Source organism: Entelurus aequoreus, linkage group LG19 (assembly GCF_033978785.1).
Source record: "Entelurus aequoreus isolate RoL-2023_Sb linkage group LG19, RoL_Eaeq_v1.1, whole genome shotgun sequence".
Classification (NCBI taxonomy): Eukaryota; Metazoa; Chordata; class Actinopteri; order Syngnathiformes; family Syngnathidae; genus Entelurus; species Entelurus aequoreus.
The window spans coordinates 26,115,785-26,141,610 of NC_084749.1; the positions used below are offsets into that span (position 1 = coordinate 26,115,785).

Sequence of the window (25,826 nt, forward strand, 5' to 3'; positions counted from 1 at the left end):
TCCTTTCACTGGAACTAAGGGGCCAAGCCCAACTCCTGAAAAACAATCCCACACCATAATTCCTCCTCCACCAAATTTCACACTGGGCACAATGCAGTCCGAAATGTACGTTCTCCTGGCAACCTCCAAACCCAGACTCGTCCATCAGTTTGCCAGATGGAAAAGCGCGATTCATCACTCCGTGGAACGCGTCTCCAGTGGCGACTTGCGTGGGTGCGTGGTGTTCGGCTTGGTTTGCGGTGCGCAGACTTCATTACCTCCACCAAAAATTGTATGTTTTTGCCAGTGTTTGTTTGCCTGTTTGTTAGCGACATAACTCAAGTTATGGACAGATTTTGATGAAATGTTCGAAAACAACAATCCCACTTACTGACTAAGAACACACTTTTCCCTAATGCTTCCTCATTTTCTTCCCTTTACGGTATTACACGCCACCATCCCGCCGGTCCCGCGCTGCACAGAGGATTCTGGGATATGTTGTTAATTTCAGACAGGCCAACTCATTATTGTGAAGATTTTACAATATCGTTTCATCCCTAGTGTATTGCGGTTATTTGGTTCAAATTATTTTGAGTTGTAGTTCATTCCTGTTCCCTGAATAGTTTTTCTATTGGTAGAAATTATGCAAGAAAGTAACGAAATACTTTAAGAGCAAGCCATGTTTAAAAAAAATCCCTTGTCATGAGCTATCATGATTCTTTGGGACTTTTGTGTTGTTTTTGCTGTTTAGTGTTTCCTTCCTGTCCTGCGCTCTTATTTTGGGTGCTATTCCTGTTTTTGGCCAGTCTTGCTGTGACTTTATAGGTCTGCTTCTGAGTTCTGTTCTCCTCATATGTTCCTGATTGCCAATTAGAGACAGGTGACACCTGTCTGTGTTGCCTTCTTTGCAACACTGGTTCAGTGTTGTATGTACATGTTGTGCCTCATTGTGCTTTGCTTTGTCTTGCCAAATATTTTGCTCACCCGTGATCTACAGCTATAGTCACGCTGGTGCTTCGTGCTTTGGTATATAGTAAAACACAGTGGCGTGCTGTGCGTTTCCCACCTAGGCCTTCGGTGATGTCCGACTTCAATGATTACCTCTCAAAATACGATAATTTATGTCACCACATGGCAATTGCTGGAGAAATACTATACAGGAACACATTTACGCTCTACTGGTCATTGAAACACCTCAACAGTGTACAAAACGGGTTATTTTCTGGCGCATTTAAAAATCAATAAACCCGCATCAGCAATTCTTATGTGGTACTGTCAAAATTAAAATTGCAAAAAACATATTATACGTGAAAAAAAAAAAAAAAAATAATATTTGAACTCACAATTTGTAGCACCCATTCGATGCCGTATAAGCCAGTGGTACCGCTCGTAGTTGGTTGATTGAAGTGGAAATGGCAAGCATTTCCCCATTTAATCTCCAGGACAGCTGAGCTAGCTTGCGGGGTTGGCCGATATCGTCTCACAAGCTGTAGTTTCTCTTTAAATATCCTTCTTGAAAATGGCCTTGCAAATATATATCTGCCACCTAATCAACGTTTTGTTCTCCTTCTTTGTGGGTCAAAAAAGTGAGTATTGGTGCAACACTTCCTGCTTCCTGCTAAATTGCAACTTGTGAATGGATACTCACTTTGGAATGACAAGTGAGTATCCAATCACAGTATCGTTAACATCAGGCTACCTAGATAGGCTACTGTCAACAACTTGTGATCTGATTGGCTATCGCAACTGTCTCTCAAAATTCATCCGCTAACGGTCCCGGTGAGTATCCAATCACAGGATGCGTAAATGTCACGTTCAACATGAGACCAGCTAGAAGGCCTTACTGACAAACACTCATAATCTGATTGGCTATCGCAATTATCTATCCAACTGAATGTGTCTGTTCACTTGCAGTGTACGGACGCCCACATTGTTGATTCTGTGGGCCCCGGGCAGATTTCGTACAGCATGGCAACATAAGTTAGCTGAATTCTGATTGGATACAAACTCTAACCTAAAAACAACAGCACTGGAAGGAGCATGATATGACATGAAGAGAATATGAATTATTTTAGATATTTAGGGAAAGTAAATTAAAAAATACTTTTATCTTTAAATTTAATCATGAGTTCTGGTTATGTTAGGCCGGCAGAGAATGCCTTGCTGTCCCTGACGGCCCGCCACTGGCAAAACAACATTTTACTTGAACGTCACCTGTTGTCTCTGCATCTTAGGGTCACCCCCGCCTCCCAGCATGCCTCATGGTAATATCACTGACTTCTCATTATCTTTACATTTTGACAAAAATGTCCACAATTATTCAATTTTTGTCAATGAAGCCATAACTAGGGATGATGTTCGAAAACCGGTTCTCCCGATGCGTCGATAAAAAAAGAACCGATTCCATGGATTCGAATCTCTTTTTGAGAACCGGTTCCCGTTATCGAAGCCACTATACCGTATTTTTGCGACCATAGGGCGCACCGTATTAAAAGGCGTCGTGTCAGTTACGGGTGCTATTTCTGTATTTAACGCATGAATAAGGCGCAGCGTATTTTTGGGCGCAGGCATGGTTAAACATACGCTAGCTTAAAACATACGCTAGCTTAAAACATACGCTAGTTTAAAACATACGCTAGCATGCATGGACACTGTTTTAAAAAGGCAGCAGGAGCAAAGCTGAGTTCGGTTGTACTTTATTGAAATATTTATCAATGTACTCACATTATTTTTTGATCAATCCTCATCCACAAATCCATCAAATTCCTCATCTTCTGTGTCTGAAATGAACAGCTGGGCAAGTTCTCCATCAAACACGCCAGATTCCCTCTCGTCATTTTCAAAGTCAGTCTTTTTGCCGCGGGGTTCCTCGGAAAAGATGCCGGCTTTTGCGAAAGCTCGAACAACAGTGCAAGCAGACACGTTAGCTCAAGCATCCACGATCCATTTACAAATTGTGGCGTAACTCGCCCGACGCTGCCTCCCAGTTTTCGTGAAGCTGTGTTTTCTGTTATCCATCGCTCCCATGACGCTCACAACTTCACTTTGAACATCCTGTGCCTTTAGCGTCCTCTCTCACCTGAAACCTTCACCCTTTAACGTCCGCATGCTGTCGTCCTCAGTCACGTCCGCCTTTCCTCCATATAAACAGCCTGCATAACATAACATCTATGCCTTTTGGAACTCAGTGCACACACAACAACCTATCTGGATTCGATAAGGAATCGGTTCGATAAGAGGATTCGATAATGGCATCAATGGCAGTGTTTTAGCTACTTCTAAATCACTAATCCTCGCCTCCATGGCGACAAATAAAGTATGTTTCTTACAAGTATCATCCCTGCAGGACGAGGAATAGCTAAACATGCTTCACTACACACCGTAGCTCACCGGCGTTAAAATGTAGACAAACGCCATTGGTGGATCTACACCTGACATCCACTGTAATGATACCAAGTACAAGAGTGTATCACGTCGATACTACTATGATTACGTCGATATTTTTTGGCATCACAACATTTTCTTTAGTTTTTAAAAAAATGTATATTATGTTTATGAACCCAGGAAATATGTCCCTGGACACATGAGGACTTTTAATATGACCAATGTATGATCCTGTAACGACTTGGTATCGGATTGATACCCAAATTTGTGGTATCATCCAAAACTAATGTAAAGCATCAAACAACAGAAGAATAAGTGATTATTACATTTCAACAGAAGTGTAGCTAGAACATGTTAAAAGAGAAAGTAAGCAGATATTAACAGTAAATGAACAAGTAGATGAATAATTCATTTTCTACCACTTCCATCCATCCATTTTCTACCGCTTGTCCCTTTCGGGGTTGCGGGGGGTGCTGGAGCCTATCTCAACTGCATTCGGGCGGAAGGTGGGGTACACCCTGGACAAGTCGCCACCTCATCGCAGGGCCAACACAGATAGACAGACAACATTCACACTCACATTCACACACTAGGCAATTTAGTGTTGCCAATCAACCTATCCCCAGGTGCATGTTTTTGGAGGTGGGAGGAAGCCGGAGTACCCGGAGAGAACCCACACAGTCACGGGGAGAACACAAACTCCACACAGACAAATCCAGAGCCTGGGATTGAACTCAGGACTACTCAGGACCTTCGTATTGTGAGGCACATGCACTAACCCCTGTTTCACCGTGCTGCCCATTATCTAAAACGTGTCCTTAATAATTTTGACAAAATAATAGAATGGAAAATGACACAATATGGTACTGCATATGTCAGCAGACTATTTATGAGCCTTGTCTTGTATGTTCACTATTTTATTTAAGGACAAACTTGCAATAATAAACATATGTTTAATGTACCCTAAGATTTTTTGTTAAAATAAAGCCAATAATGCATTTTTTTGAGGTACCCTTTATTTAGAAAAGTATCGAAATCATTTTAGTACCGGTACCAAAATATTGGTATCGGGACAACACTACATTCAACAAACAAAAACACGCTTTAATTCCAAATCCGGCTAGGTTATGAAAAAAATGTTTGCTTAACCAGGGGCGGATTAAGAAATTTTGGCCCCCTGGGCCTGACATGGTCTTGGCCCCTCAACCCCCCGCGCGTGTGGGCGCACACACACGCACGCACTATGCAAGAAATACTGTATACTGTGAACAGACATGCACACTGTACTGTACAGAAGAGTGCACATACTGCACACACACTATTAGGTATACCACACAGACACTGACAAGCACAGGTTTCACACAGACACAGGGGGAGGGGATAAATGGCCTAAAAATAAACATTTTTGAAAATGATTACGCCCACTTCAGTGATGGTGCATTGGGTCATTTGAGAGATATTATGTATTGGAAGTTGGTAGCTATCATGAAATAAACCCCCCAACCCACCCAAAAAACTAAATCGGACATGATTTTTGCCCCCTTTTCCTCCCTTCTATCATTAAAAATAAAATAATATCTTAGGAAAACACATTGGCATAACGGCAGCTGTGCAGCAAATTGAGGCTCAAAGTCTGTATCTATTTGTGGTTAAGCTTGAGGAGAAGGAGAAAGGTAAAATGATAACATGCATCGGAGAGCACCACAAAGAAAGGTGTAGGCCAGTTCATGGTACAAGGGCTGCATGCAGGTCAAGATAGCCCATTTCCAAGAATGCTATAGTGGCTGGACAGGCACTGGACATGTCCTGAACTCAGTGTCAGACGTGGCTGCCGAATACTTGGATGAAGTGAAGCAGCTGACAGATCTCATGCTGCCCCATCTGAAGACTGTCCTGGCCAGGCAGAGGATGGATGAGGAGACCTTCCCAATGGACCCTGTCAGTGAACAGGCTAGTAACATTGATGGCACCCCTGTGCACAACATTGGGATGGAGAGACAATGTGGCAAGGTGGACTACAAACTGAAGAAGTTGGGCACACTGAACGCAGTCAATAGGTCAATAATTTTACAGAAGAGCCAGGAGCTTCAGAGGTTTCAAGGCAGCAGCACAAGCAAAAAGGGAGGTTGAACTCAACTGGAGTAAATTCATGAAGGCAAAATTCGAGAGTAGGGCAGATGAGAAACAAGAGATGGCTCAAAGAAAGGAGAGTAAGAGACTAGACATGCTGGACACACTGAAATCTTTTGATGGCCCCTTCACGATAGTGGGGAAGTTGAAAAGTTCCTTGTGGATGAAAGTCTGCACAAGAATGCAAAGCTGCAGAGAATGAAGCTTGAGGTTCAGTTTGCCAGAGAAAGCACCAAGCTTCTGCCTAAAGTCAATCCTATCTTCACAATCCAGGTGACACTTCCCAGAAATGGCAAAAGTGCAATTCTCCAAGTCATAATGGATACTTAGAATTTTATGGTGGTGGTAAGTATTCATGAAAACAGGTAGCCTAACATTAGTGAATGGGTGAATTCTGGAAATAACCTAAAAATCTTACACAGTGCACCTTTAAGCAAGGGATTTCTTTCGTGCTTTCAATTTTGCAAAATCATCCACCACATCATTGAAGTCCAACTCTCTTGTCAGCTCACTCTCAATTGCCATTAGAGATAACGCATTTAATCTTTTCTGAGTCATTCTTGTGCGCAGCTCATTTTTTACTCTTGACAAAAGAGAGAATGAGCGTTCTCCCTCACAGTTACTGACCGGTAGAGTGAGAAAAATCTGTAGCGCAATGTATGTATTAGGAAACGTAGGCTGTAGTCCAAAATGTATTATTGTTTTGAGCAGTCCTGAAGGGGTCCTCTCCTCATCAGTGTTGTTGAGCTGTATAAAAGATTTGAACTGTATAAGCTCCTGTCCAAGACTTTCATTGAGGTCAGATGGGTATGATTCAGTGAGAATCTTGGCCTTGTGAAGGACTGAAGCATTGGACTCTGTATCCAAAGAGAAAAGGACACTGAACAAATTGTTCAGATGTTTGTAGGCCTCCAGACGGTGATTAAGGCTTGAACTCAGTTGATCAATAGAGGCAATAAATGTCTCTATTTGAAACAGTTGCCTTCCCTCAAGCACAACATCTGGGGATGCTGATTCATCAGCAAACTTTTTACGTTTCCTCGTCCGTTCAGCCCTGTAAGATGGGGTGCCACCCAACATGTTTAAGGCTTTCTGCTCAAAATGATCAAATAGATCTCTTTGGGAGAGAACAAAGGTGCGCAGAGATTCCAGCAATCTAACTGCTGTACCAAGGTCCATGTCTGCTTTTTGAAGTTGCAGACTTGTGGCCTGAAATCTGGACAGAACAGTGTCCCAAAAGCCTGCCATGAAGGCCATCTCAAGTGAATCCAGCTTCCGCACTAGACTGTCAGCTTCAGTTTGTGTGTCTCGTTTCTCTGTGTCATCAGTGGAAATAACCTGTAGTGCTGCTTTTATTTTACTGTAGTTCTGCCACAGTGCTTTGGTAGATTCTGCACGGCAACTCCAACGCGTGTTGGATAAAGCTTTAAGTGTGAGATCTATGTTGGAATTGCCAAATACCCTGTCCCATCGGTGTGTGGATGCAGTTGTGAAGTTGTAAATAGACTGAATCAAGTCAAAATACTTAGAGACTTCATTTCCACATCTGTCAATGCTGTTGACTCCCACCAAATTCAAAGAGTGAGCTGCACATGGAATATAGTGTATTAATGGGTTGCTTTTCTTTAAGTGAGCCTGCAACCCATTATACCTCCCTGACATGTTGCTGGCATTATCATAAGCCTGCCCCCTGCAATTTGACAGCTCTAACCCTAGATTTTCCAACACAGACATGACACAGTTAGCCAAACTTTCACCTGTATGGCTAGTAATGGGCTCAAAACCCACAAAGCGTTCAACAACACTGCCCTCTTTGCTAACAAAACGGAATATGAATGTCAATTGGTCCACATGAGATAAATCTGGGGTTGAATCCACAATGATAGAGTAGTATTTGCTTGCTTGCAGTTCATCTGCTATAGCCTGTTTGGTTTTTGCACCCATCAATTCAATGAATTCCTCACAAATGGTGGAGGACAGATATGAGGTATTACCTCGACCCATCTGCCCAAACTTTCTGATGTGATCCTATAGAAAGGGATCAAATTCAGCCAGGACCTCCAGAATACCAAGGTAGTTCCCATTGAGAGGAGACCCTAACGATTCATTTTTACCCCTAAATGCAAGGCCCCTTTCTGCAAGGAATTTAATGACTGCAACAACTCTTTGTAACACCTGCCTCCAATAGCTGCTCTCTGCCTGAAACTGTTTGAACAGGTCTGCATCAACTGTGGCACCTTTGGCGCGGTTCAAGACTGCTTGCATGCAGGTTATGTGCTCAGCACTTCGCTCATGTTCACCAAATCTTTCTGAGTGTTTCCAATCACAATAGCCTGTCACAAAAGAATGCGTTTTTGGGGAAAACAGTTTGCATGCAAAGCAGTAAACATTACCAGTAGAGGGAGAGTACATCAGCCACTCTCTTTGTACTCGTTGTCCATTGGGCAAGTGTGAAGTAAAATGTTCATTGTTTAGGCATCGGGTTTTGCCTCCTAGCCCACTGTTCCTCACAGAAGCTGGATAATGGCTGTGACGGTTGTGAAATGATTTTGCACCTCTTTGAATAAGAACTTCCTTCATTGACTCAGTGAGGGTCTCAGCCCATTTAGCGGGATCACTAGGTAGAGTTGTCACTGTAGATGGTGTTGAAGAAAGATTCAGCTCATTTTCTATGCTGTCCAGAGGTGCAGTGACCTCACATTCATCCGAGCAACTGGCTACTGCTGAATTGGTTGAATCATAAGCATCAGAAGCATTTGGTTCAGTGTCTACACTTGTAGTGGTCTCAGGATCTTGGGAGCTACATGCTAGCTCAGGTGCATTGCTAACCTTAGCTGAATTTGCAGTAGCATTTATAGAATTGCTTTCAGCAGATGTCTTTGTACTGAAGAAGCTGGAGATATTTGGAACACTCTCAAGTAAAACTGATTCCTTTTTTTTCTTTTCTTGCTGAATTTTTTTTCTAGCTCCTCCACTTAAACGTTTATGATCCATATTTCCCTTCTTTCTTTGCACATTGGCTCTTTGCCTATCACAACAGATAAACCAACTATGTGTGTGTGTGTGTGTGTGTGTGTGTGTGTGTGTGTGTGTGTGTGAGTTTGTTTGTGTGTTTATGATCGGTGCTGCTTCCTTCAAGTGTGTGAGGTGATTTAGAAAACTAGCAACCCAGCATCAACACTCCAAAGCAGAGAATAACAGCTTACTAGCATAGACAATTGAGAGCAGAGAATCAACTGATTCGTCTGATAGACAGCAGGAGAGCAGAGTGGTCAGTGATGATCGAATCAAGAAAATGTCTAAATGGCAAGGGAACAGACTGATTTGTACTGAGGAGAAAGAGAGAGAGAGCCAATTACAGTGAAATATATTCCAAAAGAGCCAAGTGACTAGCTGAAGGCAGGGACAAATGCCTTGGAGTGACCAACAAGAGTGCAAAGTACCAAATGGCAAAATGTGTAAAGACCAACAGGCAGATCTGCTTTTACCTCTTATCTTCACAACCAAAAAGTTGCTAAATGATGTTTTCAGTCGCTAGCCAGGTATGGCCAAAAGACGCGAAATCTAGCGGCAAAGTCGGTCAATCACACTGACAGTGAAACAAATATTTTGAAAAGATAATAATTGTACACCTTTGTGCACTTTAGTCTTCTATCTAAATATTTTCACAAAGGACACCAAGGCAGCTTGCTAGCTATGATGGGAGCAACAATGTCTGATAGACAGCAGGAGAGCAGAGTGGTCAGTGATGATCCAATCAAGAAAATGTCTAAATGGCAAGGGAACAGACTGATTTGTACTGAGGAGAAAGAGAGAGCCAAGTACAGTTAAATATATTCCAGAGCCAAGTGACTAACTGAAGGCAAAGACAACAGCCAGATACCTTAGCAGAGACCAACAAGAATTCAAAGTACCTAATAGCAAGATGGCGAGACCAACACAATAAATTGTATTAGGATTTAATTTATTAACGTTAATCTTAACAGCCAAAAAGTTGCTGAATAATGTTTGTAGTCGCTAGCCAGGTATGCCCAAAACAAGAGTCGCTAAACCTAGCAGCAAAGTTGCTTAATTGCAACACACTCTAGGATTCAGGGGAATTAAGGATAATAAAGATATTAATTGTACAACTTTTTGTACTTTTTTTTCTAGTTTTTTGAGTCGCCAGCCATGTATGGCCAAAAGTCGCTAATTGAATGCCAACGTTGCTTAATCGCCAACACACTGGGACTCACTGAAGGACTGACTGAATAAAAAAGATAATTAAGATAATTGTGTACTTTTCTCTTCTGATATTTTCTCTAAGGACCCCAAGCTATCTGCAAGCAGCAATAATGTCTGACAGACAGGAGAGCAGAGTGGTCAGTGATGAATGGCAAGGGAACAGGCTGATTTGTACTGAGGAGAAAGAGAGAGAGAGAGCCAATTACAGTGAAATATATTCCAAAAGAGCCAAGTGACTAGCTGAAGGCAGGGACAAATGCCTTGGAGTGACCAAGAAGAGTGCAAAGTACCAAATGGCAAAATGTGGGAAGACCAACAGGAAGATCTGCTTTTACCACTTATCTTCACAACCAAAAAGTCGCTAAATGATGTTTTTAGTCGCTAGCCAGGTATGGCCAAAAGACGCGAAATCTAGCGGCAAAGTCGGTCAATCACACAGTGAAACAAATAATTTTAAAAAGATAGTAATCGTACAATGTCTTGTACTTTTGTCTTCTTTCTTAATATTTCTCAAAGGACACCAAAATGTCGCTATCTGCAGGCAGCTTGCTAGCTATGATGGCAGCAACAATGTACCTTAGAGTGACTGACCAACAAGAGCTCAAAGTACCTAATGGCAAAATGTGGAGAGACAGACACAATAAATTGCATTAAGATGAAGAGAACTGTTGCTATTTTTAATCTTAACATCAACCAGAAAGTCGCTAAATGTCACCAGCCAGGTATGGCCAAAAGTCGCTTAATTGGCCACACACAGTAACAGAGAAACTAACAAAAAAAAGATCATAAAGATAATAGTTGTACAACTGTGTGTACTTTTGTCTTCTTTCTAAATATTTTCCCAAAGGACACCAAAATGTTGCTATCTGCAGGCGGGAGCGTGCCTATGTTCCCCGGGTCCTATGTTCCCCGGGTCCTATGTTCCCCGGTTGTTCCTGGGTCTTTGTATGCGACCGGGGAACTTAGGACCCTTTTTCTAAAAAAGGGTCCTATGTTCCCTGCATTGTATCTGGCGAAATTGCGAAATTGTGCCCTGACCAAAACCATCCCTAAACCTAACCTGTCACAGGGCGTTGTGGAGCACTTTTTTTTGGCGAAATTGTGCCCTGACCAAAACTATCCCTAAACCTAACCTGTCACAGGGCGTTGTGGAGCACTTTTTTTTGGCGAAATTGTGCCCTGACCAAAACTATCCCTAAACCTAACCTGTCACAGGGCGTTGTGGAGCACTTTTTTGGCGAAATTGTGCCCTGACCAAAACCATCCCTAAACCTAACCTGTCACAGGGCGTGCGGCAGCAGATAGAGCAACTCAAACGCGAACTTCCTTCCTTCGACAACTTAAACGCGTCTCTGTCATGCGTGTCTGCGTGCGTCTTACTTAGTTGCGCATTGGAAGCAGCGGGGAACATAGAACCCTTTTCTGGAAAAAGTGTTGTACGTTCCCCGCAGCGGGGAACATAGAACCCTTTTTTTTAAAAAGGGTCCTTAGTTCCCCGGTAGAGGGGAACATAGGACCCGGGTAACATAGGGACGGGGAACATAGGGATGACCCGCTGCAGGCAGCTTGCTAGCTATGATGGCAGCAACGATGTCTGCCAGACAGGAGAGAGTGGTCAGTGACGATCGAATCGAGAAAATGACAAAATGGGTCAAAGACCAAAAAGTTATTAACTGACAGCAGTGACAAATGTCAGACTGTAAACTTTCTCGAAAGAAAAGGACAAAATGGGAAGATGCTGATAATAACAGCAAAATGGAAAATATAAGAATTTCCAAGTAATGCTCAACTCAAGTGTGTGTGTGTGTGTGTGTGCGCGCGTTAAACTTCTTGTTGAATGATTTCAAATTATCTCTGAGTCTGAACTGAGGGAAAGGAAACCAAATTTTGAGCAGTCTCTCACGAGTTCAAAATACCAAATGAGGAGATTCTAAAAGAACAGACCGGTTTATGAAAGACTTGATGGGGGAGGGGCACAGCTAAGAATACTTGAGTGAGATTCTGTGATCCAAATTCGAGATAGAGCTTTTTGATAATGATAATTTGTCAGAGTAAGGTTGTGTAATCAAAATTTGAGAATGAGCTTTGTCAATCAATCAAGAATATTTGCATTAAGTTCTGTGATCAAAATTCAGAAACAACCTTTAATAATTGATAAAGAATATGTGAGTGAGGTTGTGTGATCCATCCAATTTGAGAATTAGCTTTGATAATAATGATTGAGAGCCTCTGGCCCTCTGTGGATCATGGCCGCGGGGCCAATTTTGCCTGGCCCCTTGGGGCCTCTGTGGGTCGTGGCCGCGGGGCCAAGTTGGCCTGGCCCCTTGGGGCCTCTGACCCTCTATGGATCGGGGCCAAGTTGGCCTGACCCCTCGGGGCCTCTGGCCCTCTATGGATCATGGCCGCGGGGCCAAGTTGGCCTGACCCCTTAGGACCTCAGGCCCTCTGTGGGTCGCGGCCGCGGGGCCAAGTTGACCTGGCCCCTTGGGGCCTCTTACCCTCTATGGATCGTGGCCGCGGGGCCAAGTTGACCTGGCCCCTTGGGGCCTCTGGCCTTCTGTGGCTCGCGGCCGCGGGGCCAAGTTGGCCTGGCCCTTTGGGGCCTCTGGCCTTCTGTGGGTCGTGGCCGCGGGGCCAAGTTGGCCTGGCCCCTTGGGGCCTCTGACCGTCTATGGATCGTGGCCGCGGGGCCAAGTTGACCTGGCCCCCTGGGGCCTCTGACCCTCTATGGATCGTGGCCGCGGGGCCAAGTTGGCCTGGCCCCTTGGGGCCTCTGACCGTCTATGGATCATGGCCGCGGGGCCATGTTGGCCTGGCCCCTTGGGGCCTCTGGCCCTCTGTGGGTCGCGGCCGCGGGGCCAAGTTGACCTGGCCCCTTGGGGCCTCTTACCCTCTATGGATCATGGCCGCGGGGCCAAGTTGGCCTGGCCCCTTGGGGCTTAAGATTATTATTTTTGCAAAAGTAGTTTTGCTTGGGTCGCGGCCGCGGGGCCAAGTTGGCCTGGCCCCTTGGGGCCTCTGGCCCCCTGGGCCTGGGCCCGGTAGGCCCGGTCATTAATCCACCTATGTGCTTAACTGTGCATAGCGACAGGTATTTCAATATACATTGAGAGATTCTTACAAATGCAAATAGAACTCGGTCTTTTTCATAGCATTTACCGTCATATTAGACAGCTTTGACCAATAATAAAAGACATCTGTTTGTGTCAGTGCAGCGTTATAGCTTGGAAATAGTGCAACGTCAACACTTTGGCCATTTGCGTGTGTAAAACTAGCCCACTTTGTTGTTTATGTAGGGACATTTTCCATTAAAAAAAGGGAAGATCGAATTTTGATTCATAATACATTTCTAATAAACATGCTGGGGAATTTAAAATGCCTAATTGTGATACTAAAAGCCATACTTGCCAACCTTGAGACCTCCGATTCCGGGAGGTGGGGGGTAGGGGGTGGGGTGGGGCGTGGTCGGGGGTGGGCGGGGGCGTGGTTAAGAGGGGAGGAGTATATTTACAGCTAGAATTCACCAACTCGAGTATTTCATATATATTTCATATATATATACACTACCGTTCAAATGTTTGGGGTCACACAAAAATTTTTGTGGAATAGCCTTCATTTCTAAGAACAAGAATAGACTGTCGAGTTTCAGATGAAAGTTCTCTTTTTCTGGCCATTTTGAGCGTTTAATTGACCCCACAAATGTGGTGCTCCAGAAACTCAATCTGCTCAAAGAAAGGTCAGTTTTGTAGCTTCTGTAACGAGCTAAACTGTTTTCAGATGTGTGAACTGATTGCACAAGGGTTTTCTAATCATCAATTAGCCTTCTGAGCCAATGAGCAAACACATTGTACCATTAGAACACTGGAGTGATAGTTGCTGGAAATGGGCCTCTATACACCTATGTAGATATTGCACCAAAAACCAGACATTTGCATCTAGAATAGTCATTTACCACATTAGCAATGTATAGAGTGTATTTCTTTAAAGTTAAGACTAGTTTAAAGTTATCTTCATTGAAAAGGACAGTGCTTTTCCTTCAAAAATAAGGACATTTCAATGTGACCCCAAACTTTTGAACGGTAGTGTATGTATATATATATATATATATATATATATATATATATATATATATATATATATATATATATATATATATATATATATATATATATGTATGAAATACTTGACTTTCTAGTCAAGTATATATATATATATATATATATATATATATATATATATATATATATATATATATATATATATATATATATATTTATTTTATTATACATATAAATAAAAGAAATACTTGAATTTCAGTGTCCCGGAGGCTATCCAGTAGATGGCAGTATTGTCCTGTTTATGAGTGTCACAACATTGCTGTTTACTGCAGACGAACTGCTTTACGGTAGACGAAAACGTGACTGCGGTTGTTGTGTGTTGTTACCGCGCTGGGAGGACGTTAATGAAACTGCCTAACAATAAACCCACATAAGAAATCAAGAACTCGCCCTCCATCATTCTACAGTTATAACGTGATTGGGCAGGCACGCTGTTTATATTGTGGGAAAGTGGACGTGAAAACTCAGGTCCGCATGGAACTGGAGGGGGCGTGGCCTCCAGCTCCAGCTGAATTCCGGGAGATTTTCGGGAGAAAATTTCTTCCGGGAGGTTTTCGGGAGAACATTTCTTTTGGGAGGTTTTCGGGAGAGGCGCTGAATTCCGGGAGTCTCCTGGAAAATCCGGGAGGGTTGGCAAGTATGCTAAAAGCCAAGGATATAGAATGCATTATGTCACTGAATAGCTAAACAAATGTGTGTGTGTGTCAGGTCACACACTGGTGAACAGTCCATTCCTCTCATCCCTCGCTCCCTTGATCTCGATCAGCTGCTTGACAGTTTGGCACACACGGACACATAAACACTCGCACACACACACACACACACACACACACACACACACACACACACACACACACACACACACACACACACACACACACACACACACACACACACACACACACACACACACACACACACACACACACACACACACACACACACACACACACACACACACACACAACCATATCTGTTTCCATCACCACAAAGGACATTTCATTTACAGTAATTTCCTGCAGGCCTCCCTTGACTCTAACTGTAATCTAAGCCTATTGAATTTGTAACACACTGACCTTTATCTCTTCACCAAAGAATGGGGTGAACAACATGCATCCCCAAAGGAGGCCGACTCCTTATAATGTGATTGTGTTAACAGCCTTATGTCATCACAATGTGAGGCATCTATGTAATGCATGCATGGCATCACATTGGGTCCCAGCAGGATTTTTTAAGAATTATTTTTGAGAGTTCACGTTGTGTCATGTGTATGTAATGCCTTTGGGCACTGATTATTCTCACACACACTTTACTTTATTGATATTCATATTCATTAATATAAACCGATTTCCTTCCCACTTTGGAAAGCAAAAAGGGCAAAGTGTGCTCATGTTTTGTGGCCCCATTTCGGTTTTATTATTGAATATAAATTATATATATATGTATATATAATTTATATTTATTTATTTTGCCGTTTTTGTTCACATGTTAAAGGTGTACAAAATACATGCATGTTTAACATATAGATTCCCTTCTTTCATGAAGACAAGAATATAAGTTGTTGTATTACCTAATTCTGATGACTTGCATTGATTGGAATCAGACAGGATTCACAGTAGTGCTGACAACTTCCACATTTTCGATTTTACATTGTGGAGGTGAAAAAAGTCCCTCTTTCTGTCCAATACCACATTGAAGTGGTTGGTTTTAAGTTAAAGTTAAAGTACCAATGATTGTCACACACACACTAGGTGTGACGAAATTATTCTCTGCATTTGACCCATCACCCTTGATCACCCCCTGGGAGGTGAGGGGAGCAGTGAGCAGCAGCAGTTTGGCATCTTGTTTGTCAAGCTTCCATATTCGTTTTTATACACTTTACAAGAAATACATTGACAGCAAACTCTGTGGCTTGCTAGCTTGTTTGCGCTAGCTTTTGGAGAGTTTTATGTTGTTAGCGCAGGCAGGATGGAGCAGCGCTTTTATTGTGAAGACAGGAACTGTGCGGTCAGTCTTTAGGCTTTTGACGGGAGGTTCGGTTGAAATAAAAATTGTTTCTCGCCTTCCTGACTGTCTTTTTTTCCTTCACACTGAGCTGGCAACAGCCAGCATCATTTCACAAGATCCTGGGGTGCATTGAATGTTAATCAAGTGACATCATAGTGAAGATTTATGATCGCCTATTTTTAGGTCTAATTTTTCAAGGCCTTGCTGTCGGTCGACTGACACACCCTCTGCGATCGACGTAATGGGCACCCCCGTTTTAGATCATTGTGATTATTACTGGTGAAAATGTGCTCAAGCCAGGGCCGGCTTGTAGCATAAACATGCTGCTGTTTAGGGCCACAGCATTAATGATAATATGTTAATTATCAAAATAATGGTATGGCAACAGAGAGTTGGTCTTGAACAGGGTAAAAATCTACTTAACACGCAAACACATGATTAGAGCTCTAAAAAAATCTTTCGGCGTACCCCAGGATTTAATCCTGGGACCAAAATTGTTCAGTTTCAATACAAACTACTTTTGTAAAGTTACAAAAGGACTTGAAGTTAATACTATTGGCAAACGATACAACCACATCTTGTTCAGGAAAGACAAAGAGAAGCTAATGAAATAATAACAGAAGAAATTAATCAATTAAAGAGATGGTTTGACAAAAACAGACTCAGTAAAACCAAAATAATGATATTCGCTAACCGTAGAAGAGAAAGTCAAACACAAATAGACGCAGCAGACACTGACAGGGTAAAATAAATACAAACCGTAGGTAATAAGTAACAGGTAATATGTCGTAAAATAACCTGGAATGGTCATTTTAAATATATATATATATATATATATATATATATATATATATATATATATATATATATATATATATATATATATATATATATATATATATATACACATATATATATATATTGAGGTTTCTGTGGTTTATCCGTTATACAGTGCTCAATACTGGGGTAGAGCGGAATATACGTTAGCGTCATCCCTACAAGACTGTTTCACAGGTTTCCCTGCTCTTCAGGTTTCCCCTGAGGAAGAGCAGGGAAACCTGCGAAACAGGCTTGTAGGGATGAAACAGCCTCTGTGTTTTTTCCTGACCTAACGTATATATAAATATACATATATACATACAAAAACATCCCCTGCCTACTAAAAGCATTGTTTTATTTAATCCAGTCTGCTCTAACCTCAAACGGATGATTATTGTTTTCTCCTTCCTGCATCTGCCACCCCAAAGTTCCAAACCAATTTGAGGATTGGTGGTGTAAAATTATTTCCATTACTCCAATGGTCTTGCCACATCTTCATGATTCATTTTCTAATTACTGTAATGACTTGACTTCTGATGTACTAATTTGACAAAGAACTAAGGGCTGGCATATATAGCATCTTGATTGACAACCAGGAACAGGTGTTAACGGATTGCCAAACAGGTGAGGAAGCCAGCGTCCAGACAGTAGAAATAGTGGCAGCAAGAGGCAAACAGGAAATGGAAACCAAAATAAGACCAAAACACAGGAACATAAGAAAAGAAAGTCCAAACCTGTCATGACAGTCATTATGTGAATCACAACTTACTTAACTTTGTATTCAAGAAAACTTTATTTATTGACTGATTTAATTGTTAACAGGAAGTCAACAAATAAATGTGTAAAATAATTGCTAGGAAACGGGAAAGGGGTAAGATGTTGTAATGAGAACCTGGAAATATGTACCACATTGTAACTGTATGCATGTTCAAAATGAATTAATACCATAACTAATAGGGCACATGATCACAAAAGCTCTGACTCCATTCAAGTCCATTGAGATGTGCACTGTTGATATTTTTAATAACTGCTGACATCAATTCCTTTTAGTTTCAGCTTTGCAACCATACTCTCATCTATTTAGATCGAGTTAGTGTCTGTTTATCTCGTCTTTTAATCTTGTTCGTTTATCTTTATTTAGCCTGGTTTTTATTGCTTGCATTCTCATACTTTTAATGTGTAATGTGTATGTCTTTTTTAAAATGTTGTATTTATTGTGTGAGCTACAAAAGACCTGAATTTCGCCAAAGGGATTATTAAAGTATCTATCTATCTATCTATCTATCTATCTATCTATCTATCTATCTATCTATCTATCTATCTATCTATCTATCTATCTATCTATCTATCTATCTATCTATCTATCTATCTATCTATCTATCTATCTATCTATCTATCTATCTATCTATCTATCTATCTATCTATCTATTTGATTAGCAACTTCCAAAATCCAACCCTAGTACTAGTGTTGTCCCGATACCAATATTTTGGTACCGGTACTAAAATTATTTCTATACTTTTCGGTAGTTTTTTATACTTTTCTAAATAAAGGGGACCACAAAATATTGCATTATTGGCTTTATTTTTTTTACAAAAAATCTTAGGGTACATTAAACATATGTTTCTTATTGCAAGTTTGTCCTTAAATAAAATAGTGAACATACTAGACAACTTGTCTTTTAGTAGCAAGTAAGCGAACAAAGGCTCCTAATTAGTCTGCTGACATATGCAGTAACATACTGTGTCATTTTCCATTCTGTTATTTTGTCAAAATTATTAAGGACAAGCGGTAGGAAATTAATTATTAACCTACTTGTTCATTTACTGTTAAATATCTGCTTACTTTCTCTTTTAACATGTTCTATCTACACTTCTATTAAAATGTAATAATTGTTTATTCTTCTGTTGTTTGATACTTCACATTAGTTTTGGATGATACCACAAATGTAGGTATCAACCCGATACCAAATCGTTACAGGATCATACATTGGTCATATTCAAAGTCCTCATGTGTCCAGGGACATATTTCCTGAGTTTATAAACATAATATGGGGGGTGGCGGACTGGTACCTTTTAGAGGCGGTATAGTACCGAAAATGATTCATTAGTATCGCGGTACTATACTAATACCGGTATACCGTACAACCCTAATGTATATATATGATTGTATATATGAGGTAGATCACCTCGATTTGGTCATTTAAAAAGTAGCAGCCTGCTGAAAAAATTTGGGCACCTCTGATCTAAAACATAAAAAAAATATTGACTTGCTCACACAAACTGATGAGACCAACAATAAAAAACACAATTTAAACTAATCTATTTTCTCCTTCATTCAGATGACTCTCTCCGAGTGTGTGTCCACTCTGGGCCTGGGTGCTGTACCAGTAAGATGGAGGATGGTTACATGGCTGCTGTTCGCAGTGAGACACAGCACAAGATGCGATCCTACAGCTTTGAGCTCAAGTACCTGATCGCTGGACACACCACGTCCTACCAAGGTGAAGTGGATTTTTGTTACTAAATTAAGAAAAAAATATACACAAAAATAACTATATCTTTTTTTTTTTTACTCTTAAGCCAAATGTAATTGTTCAGTACATTGATAAGTGACAAGTACTGTGTAAAGCAGGGGTGCTAAACTGGTTTTCATTGAGGGCCACGTTGCAGTTTTGGCTGCCCTCAGAGGGCCGGCCGCCTGTAACATTAATAAAAGAAACATAAAGATTAGCCGCATGATATTGTCACACCATTACTTATGCATTTGATTAGTAAATGCATATTTTACCTGCACTGTAAGAAAAAAAAATCTGTACATTTTGTGGTCAAAAAAATGGCGGAAGTTCACCATAAAATTTACAGTAAAATGGTCACTCTGTTTTACTGTAAAATTCTGGTGATTGAGCTGCCAGTTGTTTTTTGCATAAAAAATATGGTTGCTGTTTTCACAATGTATTACTGTAAATGTAAAAATGGTACCACAGTTTTTATTTTACGGTAGGATTCTGAAGCGGTTAAAAAAAAAATACATTGCCATGTTTACAGTGGCAATGTATTTATCAAATGTAGTTTGATGGATAACTCGCTTTGAAATCATAAGGCTGAGTAGATATTTACGTATGTTTTTACCCCAAACATGTTTGGAATGTATGATAATATAATATCTGTTGCATTATTAGATAGATCAAGTTCTAAAAATATATATAATTGCATGCAATACATGTCTTTTTTTCTGTCAAAATAAAAAAAAAGAAAGATAAACCACTTTATTGTTGCATATTATTTCCATTCAAAATTATGTGGTGGGCCAGATCTGGGCCCCGGGCCTTGAGTTTGACACCTGTGGTGTAAAGTGACCTCATTATGGTGTTTTAACAATTATGTCAAGTGCTTGCGGGACCTTTTGTCATTCTCTCTTTGTGTGTTCATCATGCTATGGCTAGTTTGTGTCAGGTTTATGGTTTGAGGCCAGTTTATTTAGTGAGGCGCCACAGTGGCTTGCCAAACAAACAACTGATGTCCGATGGCCTTTGAGAGAGCAAACTCTCAGGGAGAAGGGAAGTGGAAAACTTTGTTACAACTTTCTATTTGCTTTCCGTGTCCATGTGTGTCGGGGGCTACAATAATCAGTTTTTGTTCTTGACCAATGAGAGAGCGAGGGGACCAAGAATGTTTACATTCAGTACGTATCCCCACCAAAGTGTTGTTGTCATGGGCAACAGCCGGTCTCAAACGGCCTGCTTTGAATAGGAGGAAGAATACTCTGCTTGTCCACTTGTCTCTCAACACTATTCATCAGTGTAAGTGTGTGTGTGTGTGTGTGTTTGTGAGATGCAGCATGTGTGTGTATGGAGTGCTCACATTCTAAGAGGGTTAGAATTGATGGGACCCAGACAGACATAGCAAACATGTTCATCTGTTCTTTTTTCTGACTTTCGTTTTTTTGCTTGCTATATAAAAATGTGCTTCAATTTATTTTCGGCTGTTTTATTCGGACATCCTGCAGGACTTTTTGGACAGAAGGCAGTGATGAGCACATTCACTTGGCATTGCACACAGTATTTTCCTCCATTTATTATTGACAAAAGCAACACTGATTGATGTTCTCTGAAAGGAAGTCCTAATTTGACGACATACAATGTGAAAAACTTGGTGCTTTTTGTGAAGCACAAAAGATGGAGTTGTACTGTCAAAAACACCAGCAGGTGTAAAGTGTTCCCTTCATTATTGCGGGAGTTTCGCTCGAGGCCCTTCTTGGTAGAATAATTTCTGCAAAATAGGTAAATACATTTTACAATTTATTTTATTTTTGTATGACATTTTAGGTCTTTATAAACCTTCCAACAGTAACGCTGTTGTGAACTTACTCATAAAGACATACTATGCTCTTAAACACTTTCTACACTATTCTACACTCTTCTGTAATTGTGACATATGAAATATCGAAACGATGACGCTCCAGCACCCCCCGCGACCCCGAACGGGACAAGCGGTAGAAAATGGATGGATGGATGGATGACGCTAAACAATTAGCTACATGATGATGACGGCGGTGTCACTGAGGTTTCGTTGCTCTTGTAACGGCAGTTTTTGAGGTGCTCAAAAACGTCAATTTCAAATCCAAATTGCAATTTTTTATTTATTCCAATTCTAAATCGATTCATAATTTTCGATAAATTATCTTTTTTTTTTTTTTTAACAATACATTTTTGACTAAACAACATTAAACAACTATTATTGATATTAACATCATTATTTATACTGTTGCTTTTATGAATTTTTGGTATTAATTTTTTTAGTATTGTATTTGTATGTTTTCTATATTGCAGGGGTGTCCAATGTACGGCCCGCAGGCCTAAAAGGTTTTTTCCGGCCCGCGTGATGAGTTTACCAAGTAACAAAATGAGCTGCTTTTTTTTTTATTAACAAAAGAAACTGCTTTTCTAAATGTGTCCACTGGATGTCACAATAGCAATTCTGTTAGGCAAGCAAACGGTTTATACCAGGGCCAAGCAAGAGGTGCACAGTAAAGGGTGACTTTGGCAACTCCTCCTCAACCCACATGAAACTTAAAACCTGCCATTTTATGTTTTCTGCTTCGAACACATCGTCATTCGGCACCCTCGTTGCCCCAAAATTTCTCTGTCAAACACAAGAAAAGTGAACTTAACCCTTAGTTTTTACCTCCGTAATCTTATGGTTTGTTGAGTTAGCACTGGATTGATACATGGGCATGACAAAGGAGGTATTTGATACCTAGTAGAGTTTACATTTTGTGTTTTTTGTTCAATCCCAGAAAGACTGTGACTTAAAAATGTAATCCTGGCTTTGTAGATACACTGAGACAAAGTCTTGACTCATTTTGTTTTTGAAGCTGCACCAACTTCTTCAGAACTTTCAACAAACTTGAAGTGTTTGTCCAGAGGATTATTTGTGATTTGTACGTTTTCATAAAGTGCTTGTTCTATTTTTGGCCAAAGTAAAACAAAGAAAACAACCTTGCTGTCTTTATGTTTAAGTTATCATGCCATGATTTTACCATTACGGCCCACTTGGGAATAGATTTTCCTCCATGAGGCCCCTGAGCTAAAATGAGTTTTACATCCCTGCTCTATTGCTTTGTAAATTTCTACCCTAACTATTGTAATGCTGGGATTGGGTTGGAGATGGAGTCGTTTTTAAGGCCAACACATAGAGGAGCTTTTGTAACCTGTATTAAAAGGTCTTATTATAATAATATACCAAATAATACATTATGTTGTATGTAAGCATATCGCTCATGTGTCAAACTCAAGGACAGCTTTGGCATACCACATGACTTTATGGGGGCGGCAAACGCCTGGAAATGTTGTGCGTCAACAAAGTACTGTGTCTTTTCTTGCTAAATATATCCATTCTTTCCATTTTGACAGACAACATACATGCACTGCATGTAAATGCATACCTTTTAAATTTCAGTATCATCCAAATATGCAACAAATATCATATTATAATTTCAAACATGTTTTGTTAGAATACAAACAAATACGTGTATTAATATGTGCTTGACTCTTGATTTTAAAGCAAGTTAATTAAATTGTACACTGCTGAAATTACAATACATTTTATGTTAAAAAAACTGGCAGAATTTTACTGTAAAGCAAAAAAAAACTGTGGAACCTTTTTTTCCTTTGTAGTAATACAATAGATTTGAAGGTAAAACAATACCAGCTAAATTGTCTATATTTTTTTATTTTAATTTTCAAAACTGTGGTACCATTTTTTAATTTACAGTAATATGCTTTAAAAAACAAAACACTTTTACAAAATACTGATGACGGAGTTGACATGTTTTACTGAAAATCTACAACTATTTGTTTACAGTGAAAATGTAATAATCAAATGCATAAGCAATTATGTGATATCATGAGGTGAATCCTTATACATTAATATTAATACATATTACATATATTCACCATTTGAAGGCATTCATAACTGCGATGTGGCCCTCCCTGAAAAAGAGTTTGACACCCCTGCATTACGAGAATCATGTTGAATCGAGAACGGATTCTGAATAGAATCATAACCCCAAAAATGGAAATTGAATTGAATCATAATGTATCGTAAGCAGCTTACTCTGAGGCTTAGATTCTGTGACAGAAGCCTTAGAAGGCGCAGAATGTTTGGACGACATCGTAGGGATTCATATAAATACAAATGTTCTCTAAAAAAGCAGTAGTAGCATCAGTTTATGAAAACTGACCTTTTCGTAGTCCAGAGGTCGGCAACCCAAAATGTTGAAAGAGACATATTGGACCAAAAAAACAAACAAAAAAATCTGTTTGGAGCCGCAAAAAATGAAAAGCCTTATATAAGTGTTATAATGAAGACAACACATGATGTAAGTGTCTATATTAGCCTACTATCAAAATGACTATGTGTCGCAGGCTGATGCAAATCTTTGTTGCCAGAAATCTTATTGTACACATTTTTACGACATTTGAAATCATTAGTAAAATGGAGGCTTCTCAGAGGGTGAGATAACTCCTGGAAATGACTGGCTTAGAAGGGCCAAAGTTATAGAACTGTGGGTTCAAGTTTAAGGAAACTGCGGGCTGTCTTCTTCTAATGGATTTATTACAATCTTTGCAGGCTTGGTAACGTTTGCTGTGATCTATAACGGTGCACAAACAACTATCAGAAATGCAGCCAATATTACATACAGATAATGTGTCATGAGACAATTGCAAATGTAAATTTGATTAAGAGGACTTAAAGGAAATTAAATGAGCTAAAATAGACCTACACACGAGGCATAATGATGCAATATGTACATACAACTACCGGTAGCCTAAATAGCATGTTAGCATCGATTAGCTTGCAGTAACCAAATATGCCTGATTAGCAGTCCACACAAGTCAATAACATCAACAAAGTTCACCTTTGGGCATTCATGCACAACAATAAAAGTTTGGCGGACAAAATAAGACAAAAAAGGGGTGGCATAAAACACGTCTTAGAAAGTCGCAAAAAGTTGCACATGTAAACAAAGTACGGTGAGTTAAAGGACCGCCAAAATTAGTAGGACAAAACGGCGCTCGCCAAATATAGTCTCTAATCACTGAAGCATATTGTTCTATATAAACAGTGTGATTTTTATAACTATTAGGAAGGTTTGTGTCATGTTTGTCCTCCTACAGAAACCATATTAAAACAAAAAATATAATTTTTCTCTAATCTTTTTCCATTTTTCATACATTTTTAAAAAAGCTCCAGAGAGCCACTGGGGCGGCTCAAGAGCCACGGGTTGCCGACCCCAGTCCTAGTCTTACCTGTGCTCATCCAATCACCACTCAGGACACATTAATGGACTCTCAGACTGTCGGAAAATTGAATGAAGGCAAACGAACGCAGATCATTTAAAAATGCACATTTCCTCCACACCAATGTTAGAAAATTGTAGCTACCCAAGTGGAGTTTTAAAAATATGTCTGTCCATGTTCACATAAAAAGACATTCTGTCAAAAGCAATGCGCAAAAGCAACCCCCGAGGACGACAATATAAGTTAGTTAAAGTTAATGTACCAATGATTGTCACACACACACTCGGTGTGGCGAAACTATTCTCTGCATTTGACCCATCACCCTTGATCACCCCCTGGGAGGTGAGGGGAGCAAACACTTTGTTCATCAAAATAATATAAATATAAAATTACAAGTAATATTTTCTTTAAAGTTAGTGCACACTTACACGTAGTCCAGAAAACTAAATACATTTCTTACGGAACATGTGTATGAACAAGAAGGATGGGAGGGATAAATGTTTTTCCTGTCATTGCCTGCGATCTAAAGTGTTCTTTGATTTTTGGCCTCCTTTGCAAATGAGTTTAACACCCATGATGAGTTAATCAACTAAATAATTAATTATAATTAAGCTTAATTTTCCATAATCCTTTGGCTGTTATTGTACAGTATTTTGTCTTCCAAGCAGCAAACGTGGGTTCAGTCAGCATTGGTCAAAGTTGAAGGTCCTGAGTAGTCCTGGGTTCAATCCCGGGCTCTGGATCTTTCTGTGTGGAGTTTGCATGTTCTCCCCGTGACTGCGTGGGTTCTCTCCGGGTACTCCGGCTTCCTCCCACCTCCAAAAACATGCACCTGGGGATAGGTTGATTGGCAACACTAAATTGGCCCTAGTGTGTGAATGTGAGTGTGAATGTTGTCTGTCTATCTGTGTTGGCCCTGTGATGAGGTGGCGACTTGTCCAGGATGTACACCACCTTCCGACAGAATGCAGCTGAGATAGGCTCCAGCACTCCCGCGACCCGAACGGGACAAGCGGTAGTAAATGGATGGATGGATATATATATATATATATATATATATATATATATATATATATATATATATATATATATATATATATATATATATATATATATGTATATATATATATATATATATATATATGTATATATATATATATATATATATGTATATATATATATATATATATATATATATATATATATATATATATATATATATATATATATATATGAATGAATGAATGATCTTTATTGTCATTGTGCATGTACAGGTACAGGTCCAACGAAATTTAGATTGCTTCCCTGAGGTGCTTTGCATTTTTAAAAAAAGAAGAAACCACACAATATACAAAAACAACAC

At 40.1% G+C, this 25,826-nt stretch overlaps 1 protein-coding gene across 3 annotated transcripts in view; it reads left to right on the forward strand.

The window, feature by feature from the left end:
• LOC133635232 (glypican-5-like) overlaps positions 1–25,826 on the forward strand; it is a 189,952-nt gene that overhangs the window by 34,640 nt on the left and 129,486 nt on the right. For all 3 annotated transcript variants that reach the window (XM_062028176.1, XM_062028175.1, XM_062028177.1), the window contains one exon: positions 19,001–19,162. In XM_062028176.1, coding sequence (XP_061884160.1) covers positions 19,001–19,162 — 162 coding nt within the window. The remainder of the gene's footprint in view (positions 1–19,000; positions 19,163–25,826) is intronic.